Genomic DNA, 24,146 nt, shown 5'->3' on the forward strand with positions numbered 1-24,146 from the left:
AGGTTTGAACCCACACCAAAAGTAATTACAATTACTAGCTCATTGCGCTAATACTTTCAGCCACCAAGACGGCCAGTAACAGACACTTCATTTTTGCTATATTTCTGTTACGTGGCGTAAAACGGATAATTCCAACTTACCAGAACCGAGTATTTAGCTCCTAGGGTCGAGCGTGATTTAAAAATATGCTTCAGAACACTGGTGAATTACTAGGCGCTTGATCTTCCGACTTGCCCACGGAGGCGATAAAGAAAAAGTCGCTAGAGGCATAGATGCTTGAGGTATTTTTAATTTGGATAATCAGAGTGCTCCTATAACCATGTATATTCGACGATAACCGTTTGAAATCAGATAAAGTCCGTTCGCCATGTAATTTTATAACAAAATGATGCCCGTCTATATACTTTATTTCATGTTTCTCCCATATTCACTTTCAAATGATCAGCTACAGTTAACATCTAAATTCATACAATTATACCCACTCATCTCAAGATTTTTCACTTCATGATGTACTCTTGACCCCCGTAGCTCACTTTAGGAACAATTCGCCAGGAAAAATATATACTAATTACCGCATGCACATGACTGGCGATAGTTCGTGTTGGTCCCTTCGCGATTCTACGCGCCAAATCGAAGAAGCGCGAACCAAAAAATTCTCGCTGCTATGCGGTGGTAACTTCAATACCTCGACTCTAGATATCTCCTTCGACTCGACGAAACTCTGCCGCCAGTGGCACACTAGCGCCAGTCCTTCGACACGTCGCTATAGCGACGATCAATATTTAACGAAGAGTGGGCCACTAGGTGTTGGTGACGTTCACGGCATGGGGTTTCTATGCGAAATTCAAAATTCACATTTTAATTTGAATTTTTCAATTGTTACTTTTTATTTTACAGGTTTTTCAATATAATACAACTTGTAGAGCAATCTGTAAGCTTTCTAATGGTGTTTGTTCCACGTCTCTAGTGCACATATTATCCATTTTGTGACAATTTTTAATAATCACTGTAACTGAAAAAATGCCTTTTTTGACATTTTTGAACACCCTGTATGGGGACACTTTCAGGAGGAGAGAGGTAGTATTTGGGGTTTTCTCATCTCCCACTGTAATAAAGCTGTGAATATTTTTTTTACAAAAATCTCAGATGGTGAAGTCTGTTGACTTGTTGATTTGACATGGAATGTCCCTTTACTCACTTTTCCAGTTTTTCCAGTAACTCTTTAAGAACAGGGACAGAACACACAGAAACATTAAGGACAGTAAAAAGCATAAACACTATTCGCGCGTTGTTCCCTTGCCTGAAGTAAAACAATAAAATATGGAGAATATGCAAGTTTTGCTCTTCCATCTTCTATGTGTTGTCAAATATATAAATCCAAACCAAACAAAGAGCAATATTAATACACTAAACGCTCAAAATCATAGCTATTTATGACATAACTATTGCATGATCCGAATAACTCCAGTATATCCACAAATCATCATTTGTCATATTTTACCGAAATACGTCATGACTTTTCCGATAATCTGATACTTTAAATGTTGTTAATACGCAAAGTTCATTGATCTCATCAATTATTCACTTATTCTTTTATGATCATCACAAAATTTAGGGCACTTCCCGTAGATAAAGAAAGGTGAAATGTATTGAGTTGAGTTGATTTTAGTTTAGCGTCCCTTTCAGCAGCGAGGCTATATGAGACGTGGACCTACTGATTAACGTGGAATCCGAACCACATGAGCTCCCGCCGGGAATCGAACCCGGGTCTCCCACGCCAAAAGGTGAAATGTAGTACCCAGGCTTGGTGTAGCATGCAAGTAAACAAATAAAAAGCAACAGGATGATATTTCCCTCCGCCAAGTCCCCTTCAATCGAGTGTGTTGATTATTCAACAAAAAAAAACGTGAAATCCAATTAGAAAATTCATAAAATATAAAATATGTAGCCAAATTTCGACGTTCCAAATTATAAATACCACGCAGGGATTCGAACACGGGTCACTGTAATGGCAGTTCTCTACTCTCACACTTTGCTATTAATTCCTCAGACAACGATAAGAAAATAAACTAGTAGTTATGTTAGATAATCATAGCACACACTATTTCTACACGTGTAGATATAATTCAAAGAATGTGAAAATAATTTCTATCGTCTTTACTTCTTTGGAAACTAGAAGGTAAAGAAGAATTGTGGAGATGGATACGAGTGAGTTCGATCCAGTTTTCACTCAAACTCCACTCGACTCGAATCGAATCGAAAAAGACATTTTTGAGCTCGACTCAAAAAGTTTCCTCCAATTCGACTCGAATTTGACTCGAGTTTCGATCCGAGTCGAGTCAAAACGAGAAAAATCAAACCAAATGCTGTGTGTAGTTTCAAGTACTTTCTTCAAGTATCCTACATAAACAATATAATTATTATCAATGATGCTACTATTACTACTACTACTACTACTACTACTACTACTACTACTACTACTTATTATTATTATTATTATTATTATTATTATTATTATTATTATTATTATTATTATTATTATTATTATTATTATTATTATTATTATAACACCATGTATAAACATGAAAGATAGGTATATCTGAATACTAAACACTAGTTGACTCCTGACGTCGGGAGTCGTGAAGTCTAGGAGGCAAGGACATCGTTCACGAGGTTCTGATTTGAGTTCCGAAGAAGCAAGCATCCGGGCTCAAACCAAAAATCGTTACAAATTAGAGGGCTCTGGCCAAACTTGTTCAAAACTGCTTGACCGGGATTTCGGGTTCTCAACGGCTCGAACGGTTCGGCTTACAGCTCATTCCCTATCGAACCGAGCCAGTAGCTCACCCACCCAAGCCGGCTCGAGCCGAAACAAACCGAGCTGATGCCTTACTTCAACCAAGCTGGCTCGAGCCGATGGCTCACCTGAGCCGAGAAGGTGCCTCATCTCAACCGAGTCGGCTCGAGCTGTTCGCTCAGTTGAACCGAGCTGAGTGAGTTAACATCACTACCCGGGTTGGGCTGCTTCGGCTCAAATCTTCGACCGTGCAGGTCTTAGCCTTGATTGTAAGAAATTCAGTATATACTTATGTTAGTGCTAACGACATTTAAGCCTGTCTCGTTATAAAAATCCATTGTCGTCTTATTAATCGAGACAAGACGAGATGCAAGCAATGTCCCATCTCATGAGCAACACTAAAAATATTTCACACTACTGCTTACATTTCTCATAGCTTTCGCTTTCCAGTCTAATCAGGTAATGATTTCAAAAACGAGTTAAAACGAGCTAAACGAGCGAGCCATTTATCAAACTCGACTCGACTGAAACTCGACCTCAGAACAGTGACCCGACTTGGAAATTACCTTTAACTCGACTCGAATTCATGGAGGACGCGGTGGCTCAGTGGTAGAGCGTTCACCTCTGGTGCTTGGGACCCCGGGTTCGATCCCAGCCCCTGTCAAGTGAACTTTGTGGTGGACAAACACCGTGTGCGTGGGTTTTCTCTGGGTTCTCCCGTTTCCTCCCACTTTCTTCATTCCACCATTTCATTCATTGCTCATCATCACCGTCTCCTTTAGCCTGACCGGCATAACCGTGGGACGTAAAACTCAAAGATTTCATTTCATTTTCGACTCGAATTCGCTTTGAGTTTCGAGTCGAGTCGAGTTTTAGCTCGACTCGTGCCCATACCTAAAGAATTGTAATGTAAATCGGGACCGTCGCTGAAAACTATGACGTAGCCTTAACTTGAAGAACGTTTCGTAATATGTTCCTCATTGATGAACGTTTATATAAGTTATTATTATTATTATTATTATTATTATTATTATTATTATTATTATTATTATTATTATTATTATTATTATTATTATATTTATTTTGGTTTAAAGAAAGAAATATCGAGTAAGTTATTGTGACTCTCACGTAAGCAACGTCTCCTTATAGAGGAATAAATCGCTGAGTCTTTTAATTTGACCAACAGAGTGCTCCTTTAACCGAGTATATTCGACGATAACCGTTTGGGATAAGATAAAATGCTTTCGCCATATAATTTTATAATAAAATTACGCGCATCTATTTACTTTATTTCATAGTTCTTCCATATTCACTTTCTAATATTAGGAGACAGTTGCCATCGAAATTCATACAATTATACGCATAATAATAATAATAATAATAATAATAATAATAATAATAATAATAATAATAATAATAATAATAATAATAATAATAATAATAATAAAGAAAAATTATAAATGCCATGACGAGATTCGAACCCGGGTCACTGAAATGGCAGTTCTCTGCTTTCACACCTTCCCATCAATTCCTCATACAAAGATAAGAAAATAAACTAGTAGTTACGTTAGATAAACACAGCACACACTATTTTTACACGTGTTGATGCAATTCAAAGAATGCGAAAATAATGTCTGCCGACATTTCTTCTTTAGAAATTAGAAGTTACGGTAAGGAAGAATTTGAGTAATGTAAATCGGAAATAGTTAAAAACGATGAGATAGCCTCATCTTGAAGAACGTTTCGTGATATTTTCCTCATTGACGAAGGTCTATATCACTTGTTTTTGAGTTGAAGAAGGAGCCAGTTACGGTAAGGAAGAATTTCAGTAATGTAAATCGGAACCAGTTAAAAACGATGAGATAGCCTCATCTTGAAGAACGTTTCGTGATATTTTCCTCATTGACGAAGGTCTATATCACTTGTTTTTGAGTTAAAGAAGGAAACCTCGAGTAAGTCACTGTGACACTCATAAGGGAACGTCTCCTTATACGAGTATTAGTACGAGTATTTTGTGTGTCGTCTTACATGCAATGCTTTTAACTAGCTAATAGTTTAGGTGGAAGATGAAAGGTAACGCGGTAAGTAAGTGGTTAGCACATTGAACTTCTATTCAGCGGACCCGGGTTCAAATCCCGGTCAGGTTCTAAATGTTTCAATTTCAATACATACTTAGTGTGGCAATCAAGATCTTCTCTCCTCCAGAAAGAAAAGATGTTGGAATGAGGAGAATTGGAAATGGTCTCTCAATGAAGGCAATCAGTAACTAACTTATTTCCAGCAGTTGTTCTAGATTTGATATTTTCAGCTACTTTCAAGCATTTTCTGATTCATGCGTGGTCAGTATTTTTATTTCTCTAAACATATAGTATATAAAGAAATAATACACTACATACACAACAATATTAAGATAAATATATGGTGTTCTTTGGGAAACACGATTCGAACCATAGAGATTCATCTTAGAATGGAGAACTGTTTCGTTAGTCAGCTACTTTACAATTTTACCTGGATAAACGCCTGGATCAGGGCTACCAACTGCTGTCAGTGCCGAGAAAAGTTACGTGTAAGTTTGGTTGCATCTGTCTAGGCGTTCTCACAACTGCAAATTACCTGGACCCCAAGTAATGGAATTAGACACAGGGTGGAGATACTTTTGTGGTTGGGTGTACATGGGACCAGAACTTGCTACTTGACTAAAAGCGTAAACTGCCAAGAGAGAGTTTTCCCAACGGAAACATTAACTACAATGACATTGCTTTTCCCATGTGTCTTCTTACTTCCACTTGGAACAGTTGATACTCATCGTCCCATATATGATGTTTCCTCAGTAACTTTGAAAACAGGCAACCAACTTATGTATAATGCACCGATAATTAAGTTTTCTGTATGCAAAAGAAAATCCAACTACACTGATCTATTCTTTTGTGATTACTTACAAAAGAATATGTATAGAGTGGGTAAGCAGTTAAGAAAAGACTGAGTGACAGTCAAATCATTAAGCCCATATTTTTCTAATGAATGAAATATTTAAAGGAATTACAATTTATTTAGTTGTTTAGTATAATCTGTTGGAAATATTTTAATGAAATTTGATTTTTTAGAGTGTCACAACAGTGTTTACTTGCTAATTAACTTTCGACTAATTATATCTAACATTTCTACCAAAATCATGAAAATTTCAACCAACATTCTACTTTGTAATTAATTTATTCGTGTATATTTTCCAGTTTTTTGGATATGATTTGGGTCCAAACAGAGTGCAATTCTCGGGCAAAGCCACTCAATTCTTTTCGAATGACGGAACATCTTGCAGGGTGGAAGTAACAGAAAACTTATATAAGGAAACACTACTTAGCTTAAAGATCTCGAAATTTAACAATCATGTTTATTTTTACAATCATGTGGATCATAATGGGAAAGGTTATATAGCAGACGAGTTGATGTTTCATGTTATATTTAGGAACAAGATTCTGGCAGTTTTTACGGGAGTTGATGAGAAAGCAAATGATATTACCGTAATTGAAAAATTAAGACGCCTAGAACCATCACACAAGAAGTCAATAATCAAGCTGTCAACTATTCGTGAAACCTATCAGGCTAACATTGAACAGAAAAAGACACCTAAAAACATTTTTAGTATCGATGAACAAGGTGAGAAGAGAATTATGTTCGACATGAAAGTGACATGGCCTTCTGGGATGATGCTAGAAACAATTCGAAAGCCTTTCTTCTACATAAGACAGCATTATATTTCAAAGGGTAAGTATGTAATAAAAAGTAAGTTCCACCACTAGTTTCTAGATTTCTAGATTTTTAATTATAATATTCTCATTTAGAACTAGCCATAATATTTTATTCTCTATCTTGTATAAAGATAAGTAATGCAAAAAAGATAAATGAAGTAATGGTAGTGATATAAATAAAATTCCTTGCAATTTCAAAAGTATTTTTTCTTTCTGAATATTCAAACACCATATTAGCAAACATTCGCTAAAGCTGGAGGTCAATAAGATAGCTAGTGATTTTTGAAGCACATTACTATTAACTGTCGGAAGCCCAATGGGGTATATTTTGTACCCCACACTTTCAAATTTGCTTCTGTTCCCTGTATTTTTTTCTGCGATTTTGGCTATTCTTTTTGTAGTTGAATGTTTTTGGTCCTTTTGTATTTTCTACATGAAAATCTCCTGTGAATGTAATTAATTATTGAAATAATTGGAAATTTCTACTATTGGGGTCCAAAATCTAACCTATGAGCTTCCATGTAAGAGTATTCTTTTAAAAAAATGGCTCTGCTTTTTGTGATATTAGTAAGATGTTATTCACCAGTAATGCAAACATTTGAGAACTTTACAAAAAATTAATGTAAGTGGATATTTTCTTCAATCCTTTGCATTTTTGTTTCTTGGAATTTGCTTTTCTAGGTCCATGTATATATTAATTCAACAAAATCTGTTGTTATCATAATAATCTTAATTGTCTTTTTGCTTTGCAAAATATTACATTATATTGTTTGATTTTTCAATATTATCAATAAAAGCTGTGCACGCAAATAAAATAATAATCTTAGGGCTTTCCCCAGAATGTTCAGGTAAAAAGTAAGTTGGGGTAGGGGTACAAAATGTACCCCACTGAGTTTTTGGGAAACTAAAGGAGCTTGGATTCCGAGGGTGAATAAATCGGATGGCGAATCAGTATCTAGGTTGTGTGAAGTTATCTAGTACAGACCATTTTTTAAAAAATATATTGTTTCATGAAAATGATAAAAGTAGGTCGCGACTTAAGATACTAGTTATATCAATTTATTCTTTGTAGCGGACAAACGCTATGGGTGGACTTTTAGACACTATCTCATTTTCCCTTCTCTGTCATTCCAGTTTTTTTTTTTTTTTTTTTTTTTAATTATTCACTTTACCAACTAACTAATTCTAGGGCTTATGGATACCGAAGGTTCAACGCAGCATTCACAAAAGATCTCCATTAACTTCCGTCCTCAGTTAACTGGATCCAGTCTCCCCTTTGCATTCCAATTTCCGCGATATCTATCTCAATATTGTCCTTCCACCTGCGTCCATATCTTCGTAGAGGTCTTTCTTCCGATTGGGTTTTCAGTTAAAATTTGAAAGCAATTCTACTTTCTACTATTCTGGCTTATAACCCTCCCACCTGAGCCTCCTAGGCTTAATGAGCGTAATAATGTTAGGTAATGATTCACTTTTAGCCCCCTTTAGCCGAAGGAGATATAAGTATTATTTCCAAAATATCCAATTGTTCAAATAATAGCAATTACAGAGATCTTATGAAATATCTAAACGCTGTATTGGTGATCTTTAGGTTATCGCCTCGTGCTTTTTACGGATGACACCTACTTCACTAGAAATGGTATATTAAATAGTCGTGATAGTGGCATCTGACAAACGAAAATCAATTATCACAGTTGTATAGGGTCATCAAGTGTGGATAATAAATGGATGTGAGACGACATCCCCTCGACATGCCACATGTGTCGACTTGTGAACGGTTCTAGTCAATGACTACCTTATAGACCCGTATCAACTTCCACAACCGTAACTGAATTGATATACAATGGATATCAGTTCTGGGAGATGTATACAGCATTTTCTTTGTTCTTAGAGGGTGTTCAGCCCGGTGTACAACAACATATGTAAGTCCAACACAATAGACTCCAATCCACTTTGCAAGAGGTGCTAGAGAGTACTTTGATCAATATTTTTCTCAATGGTGGATCTAATGGGGCAATCCTGTTTCTCTACAAGAACGTTTTCCTGATCTGAACCCACTTGCTTTTTTTTCCTTATGCGATTGTGTCAAAAAAAAATCTTGCCTATAAAATATCTGTTGGTAATAACAAGAACCTTGCTGTCTCCGAACAACTACATATCATTCGAACAACTACAGATTTTAAGCGGATACGACAGAGCTACATCAACAATTTTCAAGAATATACAGGATTCGCGTTCACAGGTTATTATTCTCAACTAGCACTACTTCTTAACCTGCAAATGATGTTATTGTACATTAGAGATGTGAGAAGAATTTTCAGCAAGTAACTTCGACCTACTCAAGAACACAGTCGTGTAAAAACTACACAGAATTATTTTATTAAGTGACACCATGCGTAAAATTCTTTAAATAAGTAATGTTAGCAACAAGCTAGCTAAAAGACGCTAAGAAGAAAACGAGATCAATCATTTTTGTATTTATAATCGGATGATTTAAATGTTTGCTTTAACCACGTAAATTTTCTTTACTCGCCACTTTCAATGAATTATTTAGTTATTTCTTTACTTTTTTTCTTTTTTTTTTCTTTCTTACGACAGGTCCCATGTGCGCCGATATTATAGATGAAGATAAGAGATGTTTTCTGGATGATGGAACCGTTCTGAAATTTAAACAAAATGGACATGTAGATATTTTATGTTACGATGGAACTATATATTACTGCAGAGAATTTGAGTAAGCTTGTCATTTTTCTAATTTGCAAAACTAAAATCTATTCAATTCAAATCATCTATTAGGCATAATTATCTCACTTACTTCAAGTGCTATTTCTTGAAAATTCACTTTCAAGCTTTCGGTCTTCTCCTAGAGCCAAGTTCAGAAAATAAAAATAAAGGAGTAAAAATAAAAGTATCAAGGCAATTAAAAGAGATAACATTTTTCAGCAAAGATCAGGAATACACACCTTGTCCTATTAATTGTTCCTGTTATTCACGAAGTAACGGTGTGGCACGCTGTGAAATGGCAGGGTCTGTGCGTGCTCCTTTGTCTACGAAGAAAAGGTTGGAAACCCATGTTGGTGCCTTTATTGTTTACTCATTTTTGTGTTGTGCTAAAAGAAACTGTTTATTTTTTGTAAAACATCCCACATTTAATCCTAACAACAAACGGCAAACATCTCAGTTCTGTGTGTTATACTAATTTTAATAATAAATGAATTAAAAGATGTCAGTACGTGCCTTATCGGGTATTAAAGAGTTATAACAAAAAGCAAATAATAATAATAATAATAATAATAATAATAATAATAATAATAATAATAATAATAATAATAATAATAATAATAATAATAATAATAATAAATGAGGTTTAAAAATCATTACTATTATCGTATATTCACTAACATTGTCTGTAAACCTATTCGAAGCCTGATCAATTGCTAAAGCAATTGTCAGCACGAGCTACAGTTAATAAAAAGAATTTAAAAATACTGAATATTAACTGACTGCAAAATAACTATTCATTATAAATATTTGCAATAGAAATCAAATACAGGACAGTATGTTGTGACTACTTTGCTGTAACATATGTTTATTTGATGATTTAAATGTTAAGTCATGTCTTCAAAACACTTCAGTCGATCTGTCAATCTTCACTTGGATTAATGTAAACAATTTACGAGTATGTTTCATTGGTTAAAGAAAACAACGATAAACGCGAAATATTATGGTAAAATAATACTGTTAATGTTTACAGCTGTTCGATAATAACACTGAAGAATTCTCAGAAAACTCATGAATATGATTATCATCTTACGTTTGTGAGTCCTAGCGTTGAATTCAGTAGAGAATTTAGATTATTTTACTTGGGAAAATGTTATCTCCTGAATAAACATCTTCGGGCTCCTCCCTAAACGCATTTCTTGTCAAATCTACGATGAACTTGCGTACTAGATGGTAGCATTCTACCATCAAATCATGACACTTTATGTTTTTGATTATTTCTTAAATATGAATAAAATTAGCTTCTTAAGGTCAGTTGGTGACCCAAACATGAGATTAACTCAGGTTGCAAATGATGCCCATTATGTGAAGATACTATATAAAATTAATACCACAACTGCATTAGTGTGTTAATACATGTACCATACAGATTTTAAAAGAACTGCATAACTTGGAAGAGTACGTATGTTTATGTACTGCTAAGGAAAGTAATACTAGTTACATATTTAAGTAGTTTGGTTTATTAATTCAATGCATTGACTTTATTATTTGAGTAAGATACCTTGTATAATTTAGCAAATTAGAACACTATAACTTTGTCCTTAGATATTCGAGTATATTCAAACCTGAAGTTCTGTTACTTTTTTATTGTTCGTTTTATAAGCAACGTCGTTGTTGATACTTGAAAAACATACATCGTATTCTTATCGAAGCCATTTTCCTACTGAACGGCGCTGACAGTTTCTCATGAACCGACAAATGACGTACGAACATGACGGTCATTGTTTCAAGCGCACGAGTAACAGACCGAAACTCAATTGCAAATTTCGACTGTTCGAGTAAAAGCATGAGCGAAAGGAAGTGCTTTCCGTAACCAACTAGCTCTAAAGTATTTATTAGCGCAATAAAAAAAATCAGTGGAAATGTCCATTGAGAGGTCACGATGTTTCTTCATTACTCTTCCCCGGTGAGCTACTTTTCATTATTATTATTATTATTATTATTATTATTATTATTATTATTATTATTATTATTATTATTATTATTATTATTATTATTATTATTATTATTATTATTATATTTTTTTTACTTGATATTTTTATACTCCGTGAACAAGGCTTTAGAAGACAGCGAAAGCTTGGAAGTACAAGAAGTTTTCAGAAATCAGATTTTGAAGTGAGATGATGTTAAAATTCCTGAGTGTGTTGCCTGAACTAGTCATAATTAATTAATCATTTTGAAGAGTAAACGTATTAATGTAAGAGATATACAAGAACAACTTCGCAGCTTAATAAATAGGAAAATTGCCCTAACTACTCGTCTGGTAGCTAGCGCACATGCCTTCTCTGCACTGGTCCTGGGATCAATTCCAAGTAGGAGAGCATTGAACGCATTATGTTGACTCGGATTCCATCTTAATCTGTAGATCACATCTCATATTGCTTTTTCGTTGAAAAGGCACGCTTAACTTCAACAAATAAACAAATAAGAAAATTAAAACAAAGCGTGCACGTTACACTATAAATTTTTGCAGAAGAACTTTCCAAGGTTCATCATGATGAAATATCTTAGTAGTCCAAGATGAGATAAGAACCTTTAATTATCACTACAATATTAATGCATAGCTACAGATATATAATAGCAGGTCTATAACAATTAATAAGAAACGGTATGCACTTTTCCTTTTTATTCTTACTTATATTTTACTTTATTTTATCGTTTACACGTTGTTAGATCCTTGAAAAATATCTTCCAAGACATTCCCCTCTTGTAGCTCCAAATGGGGGATATTTTATCTTCGAAATATTCTGCCTTACAAAAATAGTCGTAGTTTCCACGAAAGATGAATGTCAAATACAGAATGTACGAACTATTTGTCTCTGTGAATACTGGAGCAGAGGTTCAAAAGACTTTTAATGATTAAAAAGTAGAATCGCTAGTATATATCCTTTCTACACATACCTATCTAGACTCTTTTCTAATAACTGTGAAGTGATTGAGGTGATTCTGTAATTTGTATCTAATATATAAATCGAAAGTGACTATCTTTGTGATTTAATAACTCTTGAACCACCCAGCCGATCTCTATCATCTTTTCAACATAGATGAGATTCTGGCCTGGGATGGTTTCCATCATTTCACTTTGACGATGCAACTGTGAGAAGGGTGAGATATTTAACAATGATTCAAAATGACCGATATTAATGTCGAATCCATAGTTTCCGGACTGGCTGAAATAAACAGTGGCACTTCCGATGCAGTTGAAATACAAATTCAGCCCCGGAACTTGGGGAAGTGGGAAATATACCTAAGTATCTATATATAAATGATCGAAAATGACCAATATTAATACCGAATCCATAGTTTTCGGGGTTTCTGAGGTAAACAGTAATACTTCCGATGCCATTTAAATCTAAATTCAGCCCGTATTGCCCTTTATGTCCAAAATGAAACTTATTCTCCCGGTGCGTAGAACGGGCAATATAAAGATTATAAATTTTGAGGCACATAAAAGATTTCATGTGCTGCCTCCTCATTTGAGGATTCTACATTATTCATTAAGCCTTCAGGCAAAAAGTATCTGGAATTTGCTCACTTTGGAGTTTCTTTGGCCATTTCAGTGAAGTATTGGCTTTAGAAGACAATGTTTCACGTGTGGTAACTTAAAGTGATTTTCAAATCATGATTGGTCAATGATACCTTCCAAAAGTATGTTCTATGGCCTTCTGAGAAAACCTTCCGATTCAATAATAATAATAATAATAATAATAATAATAATAATAATAATAATAATAATAATAATTTTTATTGCATACTGGAAATTACAGACGGAACTGCCCACTTGCAATTTCCATACAATAACATGCAAATAACAAAAATAAACATAATACATTATAAAATACAAATTATACATGCACAGAAAAAGAAAAAAATCATGCATAAAATAAACATGATGTTAAATAAAAGAAAATAATACTCTCAGCTGATAATGAAATGATTATATAACTATCTTTGTATATTCCTAAAATTATGATCAAAAATGTCAATAACACTGTCAAAATCATTGGCTACTGATAAAATTTTATACAAAGGAACATCATTGAGAAACTGAATGGGTTTAAGTATTTTCGGATTTCTTATATGATAACTGGATGTATGCAGAGTTATTATTGATAACAAGTTCAAATTACCGTGAAGAAATGAATGTAGCATTTTAAGATCCAAAATAATCCTTCTTTCAGACAACCTTAACATACCTAAGGACATCCTAACTTCATCCAACGACATACCTTCATAACACTTAAACTTCCAGCGTAACCAAGCAAGAGAAATATTTTGAATTGTCTCCAGAGTAGTAGATATATAATCTATATTTCTATTCCATATGATTGAACAATATGCAAGATGACTTCTAACATTGGAATAATAAAGAATAAGGCATGTTTTAACATACTTAAAATCTTTGGACATCCATTTAAGAATTCCAAAATTCCTTCTCGCTTTAGAAGTTATATTCTCAAGATGTTTGAAAAGCAAATTGCTGCCAAAAACAATACCTATATCTTTAATAGCATCTACAATTCTAATTGGAGTATCATTTATGTTATAAGTGAAAAAATTGGATTTGTTTTATTCGTAATATTCATTGAAAAGGTTTTGTTACATTTTAAAGGTAGTACATTGTTTTGAGACCAAAGTAGTATTTTATTAATATTATTTTGGAGCACCAAACAGTCATCCAAATTTACAATAGTTTTTCAGATTTTGAGGTCATCTGCATACATCAAACATTTACAATCCAAATTTTCAGTTATAACATTAATAAACATAAGGAATAGAAGTGGTCCGAGATTTGATCCTTGTGGAACACCGGAGTATATGTTATATACGTCTGAAAGATTGCCCTTATACCTAACCACAAACTTTCTTTGGGACAAGTATGAAACTAACCAAGTAATAAATACAATGGAGAGATCATAATGTTTCAATCTGTAAATTAAGATGTCATGTGATAACTTATCAAAGACTTTAGAGAAGTCGAAATAAATTACATCGATTTGACCATTACTTTTAAAGATAGGAAGAGTATCAGCCATAAAACATGTCAAGTTGGTTGTACTTGATCTATTTTTCATAAAGCCATGTTGATAGATAGTAATATTGGGACAAACATGATTATACAAATAATTATATATCAACTTATCAAAAACCTTGGGTATGATACTCAACAGAGAAATAGGTCTATAGTCGGATAAATTTTTCCCATCAGTCTTGGGAATAAGAACAACAACGACCATCTTCCAATGCTCAGGATAAACAGAAATAAGCAAACTCCAGTTGAACATAGATGTTAAAACAGGCGCAATGATGGACATAATGCCCTTCAGTATAAAAGCAGGTATACCATCTAAGCCAGAAGAAGATTTGGCATTAAGATTGTTTATAGCCTTAATTACTTGCTCAGTTGTAATAATAGGATAAAAAGAAACATTGCCCGCCAAATCCGATAAGCCAATATTGTATAAAGAAGGACGCCTTTGATATATGGTCTCAAATAATTGAGCCCATGAATTAGCTAAAGTTTTAGGATTAGACACATACACATCATCAACCATAAGTTCAGTAGCTTGGTTTATTTGCCTTTTATTTTTATTAACAAACTTCCAAAACTTTTGAGGTGAATTACTTAATGCATTCTCCATATTATGTATATAAGCAAGCTTGTCCAATCTTAACCTTTCTTTAAATTGTTTCCGTATGTAAGCAAAAACATTATAATCTTCATTTGAACCAGTAAATTTAAATCTATTATGAGCGTTTTCTTTCGCTTTAATTAATGAGATCAGATTCCTAGCGTACCAAGAAGGATATTTTCTAGATTTAGGTCTATTTAGAGGTATGTTCTTACTCATACTGGATTTTATTAAATTTTCTACAGCAATAACAGCAGTATTAAGGTCTGGATTCAACAGAATATTAGTCCAGTCAGCTTCAAGAAGTTGTTCATAAAGGGCTAAATAATCGCCCTTATGATAAGCATAATGAGAAGAATTACCAACTAACGGAGTATTGAAACAAAAAGGAAACGCAATTTCAATAGGGTAATGAAGGCTATCAGGCATAATCGGTTGGACATTCTTGGAAGCACATAAATTAAAATTAGATATTACCAAATCCAAGTCAGATCCACTATATTCAACATTGAGATAGAGATCATCCAAAAATGTAAATAAAATTTTAGCTTTACATTTAGCATAATAATAAATACCTGTTAAAATTGTTTCTTAGTTCAATCCACTTTAGGTACATTATAATCACCAACCATTAAAATGTCATAATGTAGAATATCTATTTTATTAGAAAAGGTCTCAAAAAATTCACTAAATACATTCAATTGCAAATTAGGATGGAAATACACACAAAATAATAAAAGATTTTTTCCAATTTTGCTTGGAAATTCTAAACAAACACTTTCCTCAAAAAATTCAAAGTCAATTCGCCTCACTATTTTAATGTTTTTCTTCACTGCACAGAGAAGACCACCACCTCTTTCACAAACATGAGATTCATAGTGTCTATCGGATCTAAAGCAAGAGTAAGTGTCGAGAAATTGTGTAATCATCATTAATGTAAGTGTTACTTAACCAAGTCTCAGTGACAGCAATAACATCGTATTTGCAGTCTGACACAAAACTATAAAACAGTTTATTTTTAGTTCGTAATCCACGTACATTTTGGTACCATAACTCAATGTTCTCTATGATGAGTCTCTATGTTTTCGTTCATTTCTTCCATATTATTTGTAACATTTAATTTCTTTAGTTTTCCATAGAACGGACCAACTAAAATACCTTTAGGCCAAATTTCAGGATCACTTATAACATTATAATCAAACTCAAGGACCTCAATATGAAATGAAGAATAAGAGGCATATTTGGTTTTGAGTTTAGTACATTTGACAGATTTTACATATTCATTTAATAATTCTTCAATATCCTCAATATCAATATCCAAACAGAAGTGGATGGGCTAAATCTTGTAACAAGCAAAGCCTTTTTCCTTGCATTAGAAACCAATTCTGTTTAGTATTACCACGACCAACATTCAGTTTGCGTAAATTATTCTTTACTCCTATACCTACATTCGGATTTTGATTTAGGTTTACATTGTCTTTATTAACAGGTTTACTTCTCATTTTTCTTTGATTTCTCGAAATTACTTCAACCCAACTTCCCTCGGAATCATTATTCCGATTAGTCGTACCTGATGCTTGATTAACACTTACAAGCGGTGGAAAACTGTTTTCTTTATCTAATTCTTTAACCTGACTGCTTTGATCATTTTCTAAGTGCGATTTCATATTAGATACATGATTGGAGATAATTACATTCTGTTGTAAAAAAAAGACCTCAAGTGATAATTTTCATCACGTAAGGAAGTTATCTCAGCGTTTATTTCTCTCAAGAAAATTTGAGTCATTTTATCTAAAGAATTATCAATGAGCCGCTGAAAAGTAGCCAAAGAAGGACTTTCACTCAGATTAAATTTACTCTGTTTATTCATTTCACTACTATTTCCAGTGTTATCATAGTCATTTGTTCCATACAATTTTCACATACATAATTTCCTTCAGTTTCCACTGAAATACATGATACATTACATTTAGTTGTACATTTCTTACATCTAACAGCTTTTTGTATTCCGTAAACTGGGAGATCACAATATGGACAATTTTCATCTGAGGGTGGCATATTAAAAAATGACAAATAAAAACTACATTCATCAAAAAGAAAAGAAAAGGTCGAACTCCGCTGGCCTAAGGAGCAAGACAAAGAAAAGGACTATCCAAAACACAGACACAAAAACACAAAATCGCTTCTCAGCACTGCTAGGGCAGCGATTTATTTGTAGCCAGGGAAGCCTGGGAATTTCCCCCCTTCTAAGTTTTGTCTTCCCTGTCTCTAGATTTAATTCAGTCTTCCCAGCCTGGGAAGATATTTTCCTCCTTTCTTAGGCTATACAATCTGTTTTAAAGTACAATAATTCATTTTTTCAATATGTTTATTGCTTCCCGAAGGAAAATTCTTTCAACTGGTATCACTACATATCATTCTTAAGCTGAGTAGCACAGTAATAAAAAAAACAACAACGTTTTCAGTAATCAATGAGCAGTCATAGCAGTTTTGAATTGGTATCTTCTTCGTTGACAAGCACGTTAAAAAAAAATGAAATGGATATTAGACTATATTTTAACAAAAGAAAAGCTCCTGACGATGAGGCAAGTAATTCCAGCACACAAAGTAAGAGGTTTTTAAGATAGTGCAACGTTCGAAATCACATTAGTGACATCTCATCAGAAAGATGAAAATGATTCGTGGCCTAGTGTTAATAATGGTAAGGTTATTTCTAGCCCCAGTGGCTTGTTCTCTTCTATATGTGATCAAAAACAATTTGCGAGCTGGAAAATTAAACGACCGTGGCTAGATGTTAAACAAAATACTAATGACATTCGCGTTGTGTGTACTATATGTGCTTCCGTTCGTAAACTCGGTATTGATACAGTGCGTGAGTCTTCTGTTTCCTTCCACTTCTTCATTCCACTATTTCGTTCATTTCTCATCATTCCCGTCTCCTTTAGCCTAACCAGCATAAACGTGGGACGTAAAACTTGAAGATTTCATTTCATTATTCATACAGAAAGAAGAATAAATGTACAAAGTGTATGGTGCAATGATATTATTGCAAAAGCATCAAAAAACTTTTTAATAAAATCTTTGACTACGAAAAATGTTCACATCTCAATATGTGAACAAAGAGATAGGGAAGAAATATAGGTTTCAATGGCAAATACAGAAGACAGGTGGAAAATTACGAATGAAATTCGTGTTAAAAAGACAGCTACGATATTTAGGACTTCCTACGTTATTGTCCAAAATCGTCTATTGTTCACGGTGCTCCCACATCTTATTAAATTACAAGAAATAAATTTAATGGACCTCGGACAAGTTCTTTACTGCTATGTTACATGTGCAAATATTATTACAGAAATGAAGGCAAACTGGTCGAATACGTTGCGCGTTCCGTTGAACCCTTCGAGCTAATGGTGGATGAATCCTCCACTGTGTCTCATAAACCAGTTCTCATTGTGTGTATCCGTATTGTAGCTAATCATGTATGTATCAATATAATTTTAGGATTATTTGAGTTACAGGCAATAACAGGCAGAGAGGTTTATGATTCCGTGATTATGTGAACGTATGAATCTTTCCAAAACTATATTACGGGAAAGACTTATGGCAGTTTGTCAGAGAGCGCCAGTAACATGCAAGGCGGAATAAATGACGCTATCTCTTTACTGCAGCAAGAATTTGACACCAATTTACTCGTGTTTTACTACATGAGTTAGAAGATGGAACTGGTTGTTCACAACGTTGTTAATACGGTTTCAGATATGGTTCATTTTCAAAACTTTGTAGAGCGATTACGCGGTGTTTACTCAATGTCCCCGTAGAACACGAGAAATCGAATTAATATCAGAAGAACTAGATATTCTCTTTTATAATATTACTACAGTTTTTGATATACTGTGGTTAGGCTCTTCTTACTGTTCAGTAGAAGCATTGTGGAAGTCCTACCCTGCGCTAGTGGAACACTTTCGAGAAGCTTCTACAAATTTGCAGAGAAGTTTTGAGCAGCGTGCAATATTTTCGGGCCTGCAAAATTTCACTAAGTGGAATTTTGTTTATGAAATGTCCATGATCCGAGATGTGCTGGAACCTCTAGATGTCCTTAGCCTGTTTCTACAAGAAAGGTCAGCATCCCTTGTACTGTACAGGCAATAAGCAAAATTGAAACAACTGTACGTGTACTGGAAGCGTTGCAAGAAAAGGATGGCATGTTCATGAAAGAATTACGTCAGTTTGAAGAAACTGGTCAGTTTTGTGGAGTCCCACTCGCAAAACCCTTAGACAGTTCTCTTGAGAAGTACCAGAAAATAAGATTTCAATTCTGTCAGGGTCTAGCAGATAACATACGGTCTTGCTTTCCTAACGAAACGTTCAGTAGGGTCGAGGTTTTGCTACAATCCAAGTGGCCAGAAGAATTGTCTGTAAGAATGCTATACGGCGACAAAGAAGTAATGGAAATTAAAAAATAAAATAAATTAAAATAAAATGTTCCTCTGATAATACAGCCAAAATTCTGCAGCATTCCGAGAGAACCTCCTAATTATGGACCAAATCTACAAAATCTTAACATGAAATCATTGTTCTTCTAGTTTCTTCTGCATACTGTGGGAGAGGCTTTTCCAGCTTAAACTTACAGCACACTGACGCTAGAAACCGTTTATCTGTAAAAACCCTCAAATCTACCAGACATTACGAGACTTCTTTCAATGCAGAAAAGTATGTCATCAACTGGATAAAAAGTGGATATCATGCTGCTACCGACAAATCAACTGGGAAAAAGGCGGTATCCGATTTAAACCAATCTCCTATTGCTTCACTATTCTAAAGTGAGGTACGGTGTGAAAGTACTATTAATTCTACTGGTACTAAAACTTATTTATGTTATGAAGAATGACATTTAGTACTGTCTTTCCCCTTCTATTTAATAAAATTAGACTCAAGTGTATGTGCACCTATCACTGTTCTGCAAAAAGTAAACTCTTAACTTTTGTAGCATTTATTGTTTGGGGCGATGAATTTCGTCTTCAAATACCTAATAAGAATGGACTAAAGAATTACTTGTTATAACAAAACAGTTTTACGTAGAAGTGTGACACTTGTTATGACAAGTTATGCAGGTTGCAATGTAACTATAGGACTTTTGCTGGATGCTGCACACTTGTCCTCAACAGTAGGACGAAAAGTATCAAGGCAAGTAACGAATGTGATCTCATCTACCTAACCAAATTTTATCTAACGTCCCTACCAATATTTATCATAAAATTGTTTTTTTAATGAAAAAAAATATGAACTTGGGGACTGGCTATGAAACTAGTACCATGATTTCAAAGTAGATAGGTTTAAAAATAACGTTGTCTCAACCCGAGTTTATAGTTGTTCTGTTATACGGAACACAATCCTTCACAAATATTCCCCCCTTCTACAAAATCCACAAATAAATCACTGTGCTAGGGGATCTAAAAACAACAAGATCTCACGACCCTTCCTACTCAGAAATATGAGGATGTAGATAACGGACAGATGGAAATGTTCCTGCTTAGCCGCTGAAGGCCCTGCAGCAACACAGTCACTGCGACATACTGTCACAGTATCGGTTGACTAATTGCCATAAGCGTTAAACAACCCCCACCAGCCAAGGATAAAAATGAGATGTAAAAAGTAAGAAAATGCTTGGCACTCTAGGAGGAAAGGACAGCTTCTCTAGATGGAAATTGGCCAGAAAACTGAAGAAATACTTTCGAGAAATAGAGTCGCCACGGGGTCAAAGGCCGAGAAGCGATAATAATAATAATAATAATAATAATAATAATAATAATAATAATAATAATAATAATAATAATAATAATAATAATAATAATAATAATAATAAAACCGATTATATATCAGTTTTATTTATTTATTTATTTATTTATTTATTTATTTATTTATTTATTTATTTAGTTTTCCTTTATTTTGATCCTACTTTCAGTTCAGTGCTACGTAATTGTTGATATGAACTTGAGAGGTTTTGTCTGAATAAGTTATTCAACAGACTGAACTAAACTCACTAACGTTTACGGAAGCGACTAACAAACTCTTTGTATAAAAGGTTGAAGTTCTTCCTGAAGTACATAAGTTAGTACTTCTTCTGAAACAGCTTTATAAGTTTCTCGAATGGCAATGACGCATAAGAGTTCTCAAAGAATAATCTTTTACACACTGCAGCATCAATTTACTGCAGACGATTGTCTGAACTTTTGGTCTAAATTATTTTTTTTATTGTTGACCACTGAGTTATATTAGGATTTTTAGGAGGAGTTTCTACAGGGAAAAAACGGGAAGAGGTGCTAAGGGCGAGAAACGGGCAATAAAATGCTATTTTCTTCTTAATTGCAATCGAAAACAATTTAACATAAACCATGTATCCTCCTCGTTCTCACTTTCTCTTTACATATATATGAGTATATTGAAAGATGTTAAATATAAGCATGTTTCTATTTGGAGACAAAATGTCTCTGCAGAAGTTGAAGCTTCTTTCCACATCTACAGACATCGATGAAGAAAGCTTCATATTCACCCCGAATGACAACTCTGTAGATGTTGCAAATCCGACAACATTCGGATTCTTTTGAAGACTAACCTCAAATTAACAGTACATCGTTCTTATTCTCAACGTTTTAAATGACAGCAGTTGAATATAAAGTAGGTCTGCTTGCAATCACGAATCTTCCCTCGCTGAAAAAGTTGGTGCACTTTAGAAATGGCACCTGCGTCATCTGGACCCAGAGAAAGCACAAACTACTTGATTTTGTCAAAATTCTCACACACTCGTTCGCGATAATTAGAAATATTGAATAAAATTTTAGAAAAGTAGCAGTAAAAGAAGACGAAAGTAAAAGACAAGAAATTGGGACAGATTACGGGAATGAAAAGTATAAAAACGGAGTAAACGGTGCTGGAAAATCACCTCTATTCCTAACTAGAAGCAACATTTGATGTTCCTGGTACTTTCGGAGAGCTAGTTTTCGCTCTAAATGAAACAAATTGAACAATACTGAATTTGAGTGGAAACGCCCTAAGAGAAAGTAGTGATAATGCTTAACATTGCAAGAGAATTTAATCTAGGATCGAATTAGTACTGCAATTATATAAATGAAATTGGAATGGCAATAAACGAGACACACTAAATTCATTAATAGAGAAAAATCCAATAGACGCAAGGAAAGAAAGGAAAGGATTTACCGTACCTCAGCCATGATGCAGTTGTAGAATCCTTGAATAAACGGGTAAGGTGTGAAACAATCCTGCAACAGTGCCTACAGTTGAATGTGTTTCTGGTATCCACTTGACAGGTATTCCAATTCATAACTCTGGTATAGACGTCGATTTCTCCTTCCTTCACGAGGTCATGAAAGACCTTGTTCTTTCAGAATGGTGATGATTCCTTGTTAGTATGACATCTCTGTCATACAACTGGTGTGAGGTTATGGTTGCCTTCAAGGTTTTGAGAAGGTGCTTCCTCTAGAATTTACTTAGTATAGCCTTCTTGATTCACCCAGGTGGAAAAGTGTCTTTCGTGGTCCCTGTCCAGTAGTTTTGTTTTATATTCATTTCCTGTTTGTTCTGTCTTGTCCACTTCAACATAAAGTTGTAAGAATTGAAAAATAGAAATAAAAGAGTTATGCTTAGATAGTCATGCCTAAGATTGTTTTTAGGAAGGAGGCAGAAACTAAGAAGGAAAAGAATAATAACTTAGCAGTTTGGAAAAGGTGCAAAAATAGGAAATCTCTTGTGTTTATAAATAATGATGATTCAATACATGAAGATTTAATGCAGGAAGAATCCAAAATAGGCATAAAGTCTCATTGTGACCTAATTCCGCTACAAAAGTGCCCACTCAGCCATGGGCGCCCACAGAGGGGGCAAGAGGGGGCAATTGCCCCTCCCTGGATTTTCGAAAAAGGTTAACATTTATAGGCTCTTCTGGTGACAATAGTATACTTTTAAAATCAGCATTCACTAAATGATTTAGAGTGAACAAAATTTAGTCAAATACATCCCTAAGATTTTAATCCACTTCTCTCCCCCATGTTATGTTTCATATTTTTTCAGTAATAATTATATTCAGCCTGATGCTGCATGCAATGCTAAGTATTTTGAACGATAGTGTCCGTCAGTTGAGTTGAAAAAATAATTTCCCTCCTTGTTGTTTCTTTTGCTGACGTGGTGCTGATAGCAATGAAGTTTTGTTTTGTTGGATTTAATTCTGGCAATTGTGTGTGTGTGTATTGCCACCCCCCTTAGAAAATATCCTGCGGGCGCCCATGCACTCAGCATTCCTAACCCTAGCTAAAACCTTTCAGAAGTTGGGATTAAGGTCAACTACAGTTGCAACAAACATGCAGCATAAACCTTATTAAAATACTATTTACATGTATTTATCTCCATAGTTGGAAAAATCAATTAAAAATTTAATAGATTAAAGTTTAAAATTAAGACTAGGAAAAAATAATTGATTAAAATTAAAATTATAATTTTCAATATTATGCAATTAAAATTGTTTTGAATTGTGGAAGTTAAAATGTATAATTGATAATAATATGAATATGGGGAAATTATCTGTTATTATGAGCAGCTACAATAAGAACAAAACAAAATTGATAACTAATAAATATAAAATTAAAATGTTATAGAATTCGGAAACAATCTTATCAATTAAAATTATATATATGTTTAAAATTTAACTCTCCGTGCATCTCTTTCCTATATACTTCTATAAGGGATAATATTTAGATATAATTTATACTATAGAGAGATATGGCCCTCAGTGCTGGTCTAGTGGCTAGCTCGCGAAACTTTGGTGCACAGGGTTGCGGCTTCAATTCCCAATAAGAAAGGATTGCACGCATTACAATAGTTCAAAGTTCATCTTCAACTGTGGCTCCACGTTTCTGTGCTGAAAAGCCTGGATGTTAAACTTCAGCAACAACAGACATTGATACAATGTATTAAATTATCGTAAGAATGCTATGCGTATGTAATGTCAGTTTGATATGACTACGGTACTTATAATTGACCTCAATAATGGTGATTTCATTGTTCTAAAGTTCGTGACAGAAATCTTGTGACGACCCTTACAATACTCCAGTGTAGTCATACCTAACATTAGACAATTAACATTAATTTTACAAAATCAACAGAAATAAAAATATAATT

At 34.1% G+C, this 24,146-nt stretch overlaps 1 protein-coding gene across 1 annotated transcript in view; it reads left to right on the forward strand.

The window, feature by feature from the left end:
• The window catches only part of LOC145686221 (uncharacterized), a 307,734-nt gene that overhangs the window by 249,446 nt on the left and 34,142 nt on the right, over positions 1-24,146 (forward strand). Inside the window, exons 17-18 of the mRNA XM_081759284.1 lie at positions 6,028-6,559; positions 9,142-9,277. Coding sequence (XP_081615410.1) covers positions 6,028-6,559; positions 9,142-9,277 — 668 coding nt within the window. The remainder of the gene's footprint in view (positions 1-6,027; positions 6,560-9,141; positions 9,278-24,146) is intronic.

The sequence above is a fragment of the Thermobia domestica genome, chromosome 5 (genome assembly GCF_964235325.1).
Source record: "Thermobia domestica chromosome 5, izTheDome1.hap1.1, whole genome shotgun sequence".
In the NCBI taxonomy this organism is placed as follows: Eukaryota; Metazoa; Arthropoda; class Insecta; order Zygentoma; family Lepismatidae; genus Thermobia; species Thermobia domestica.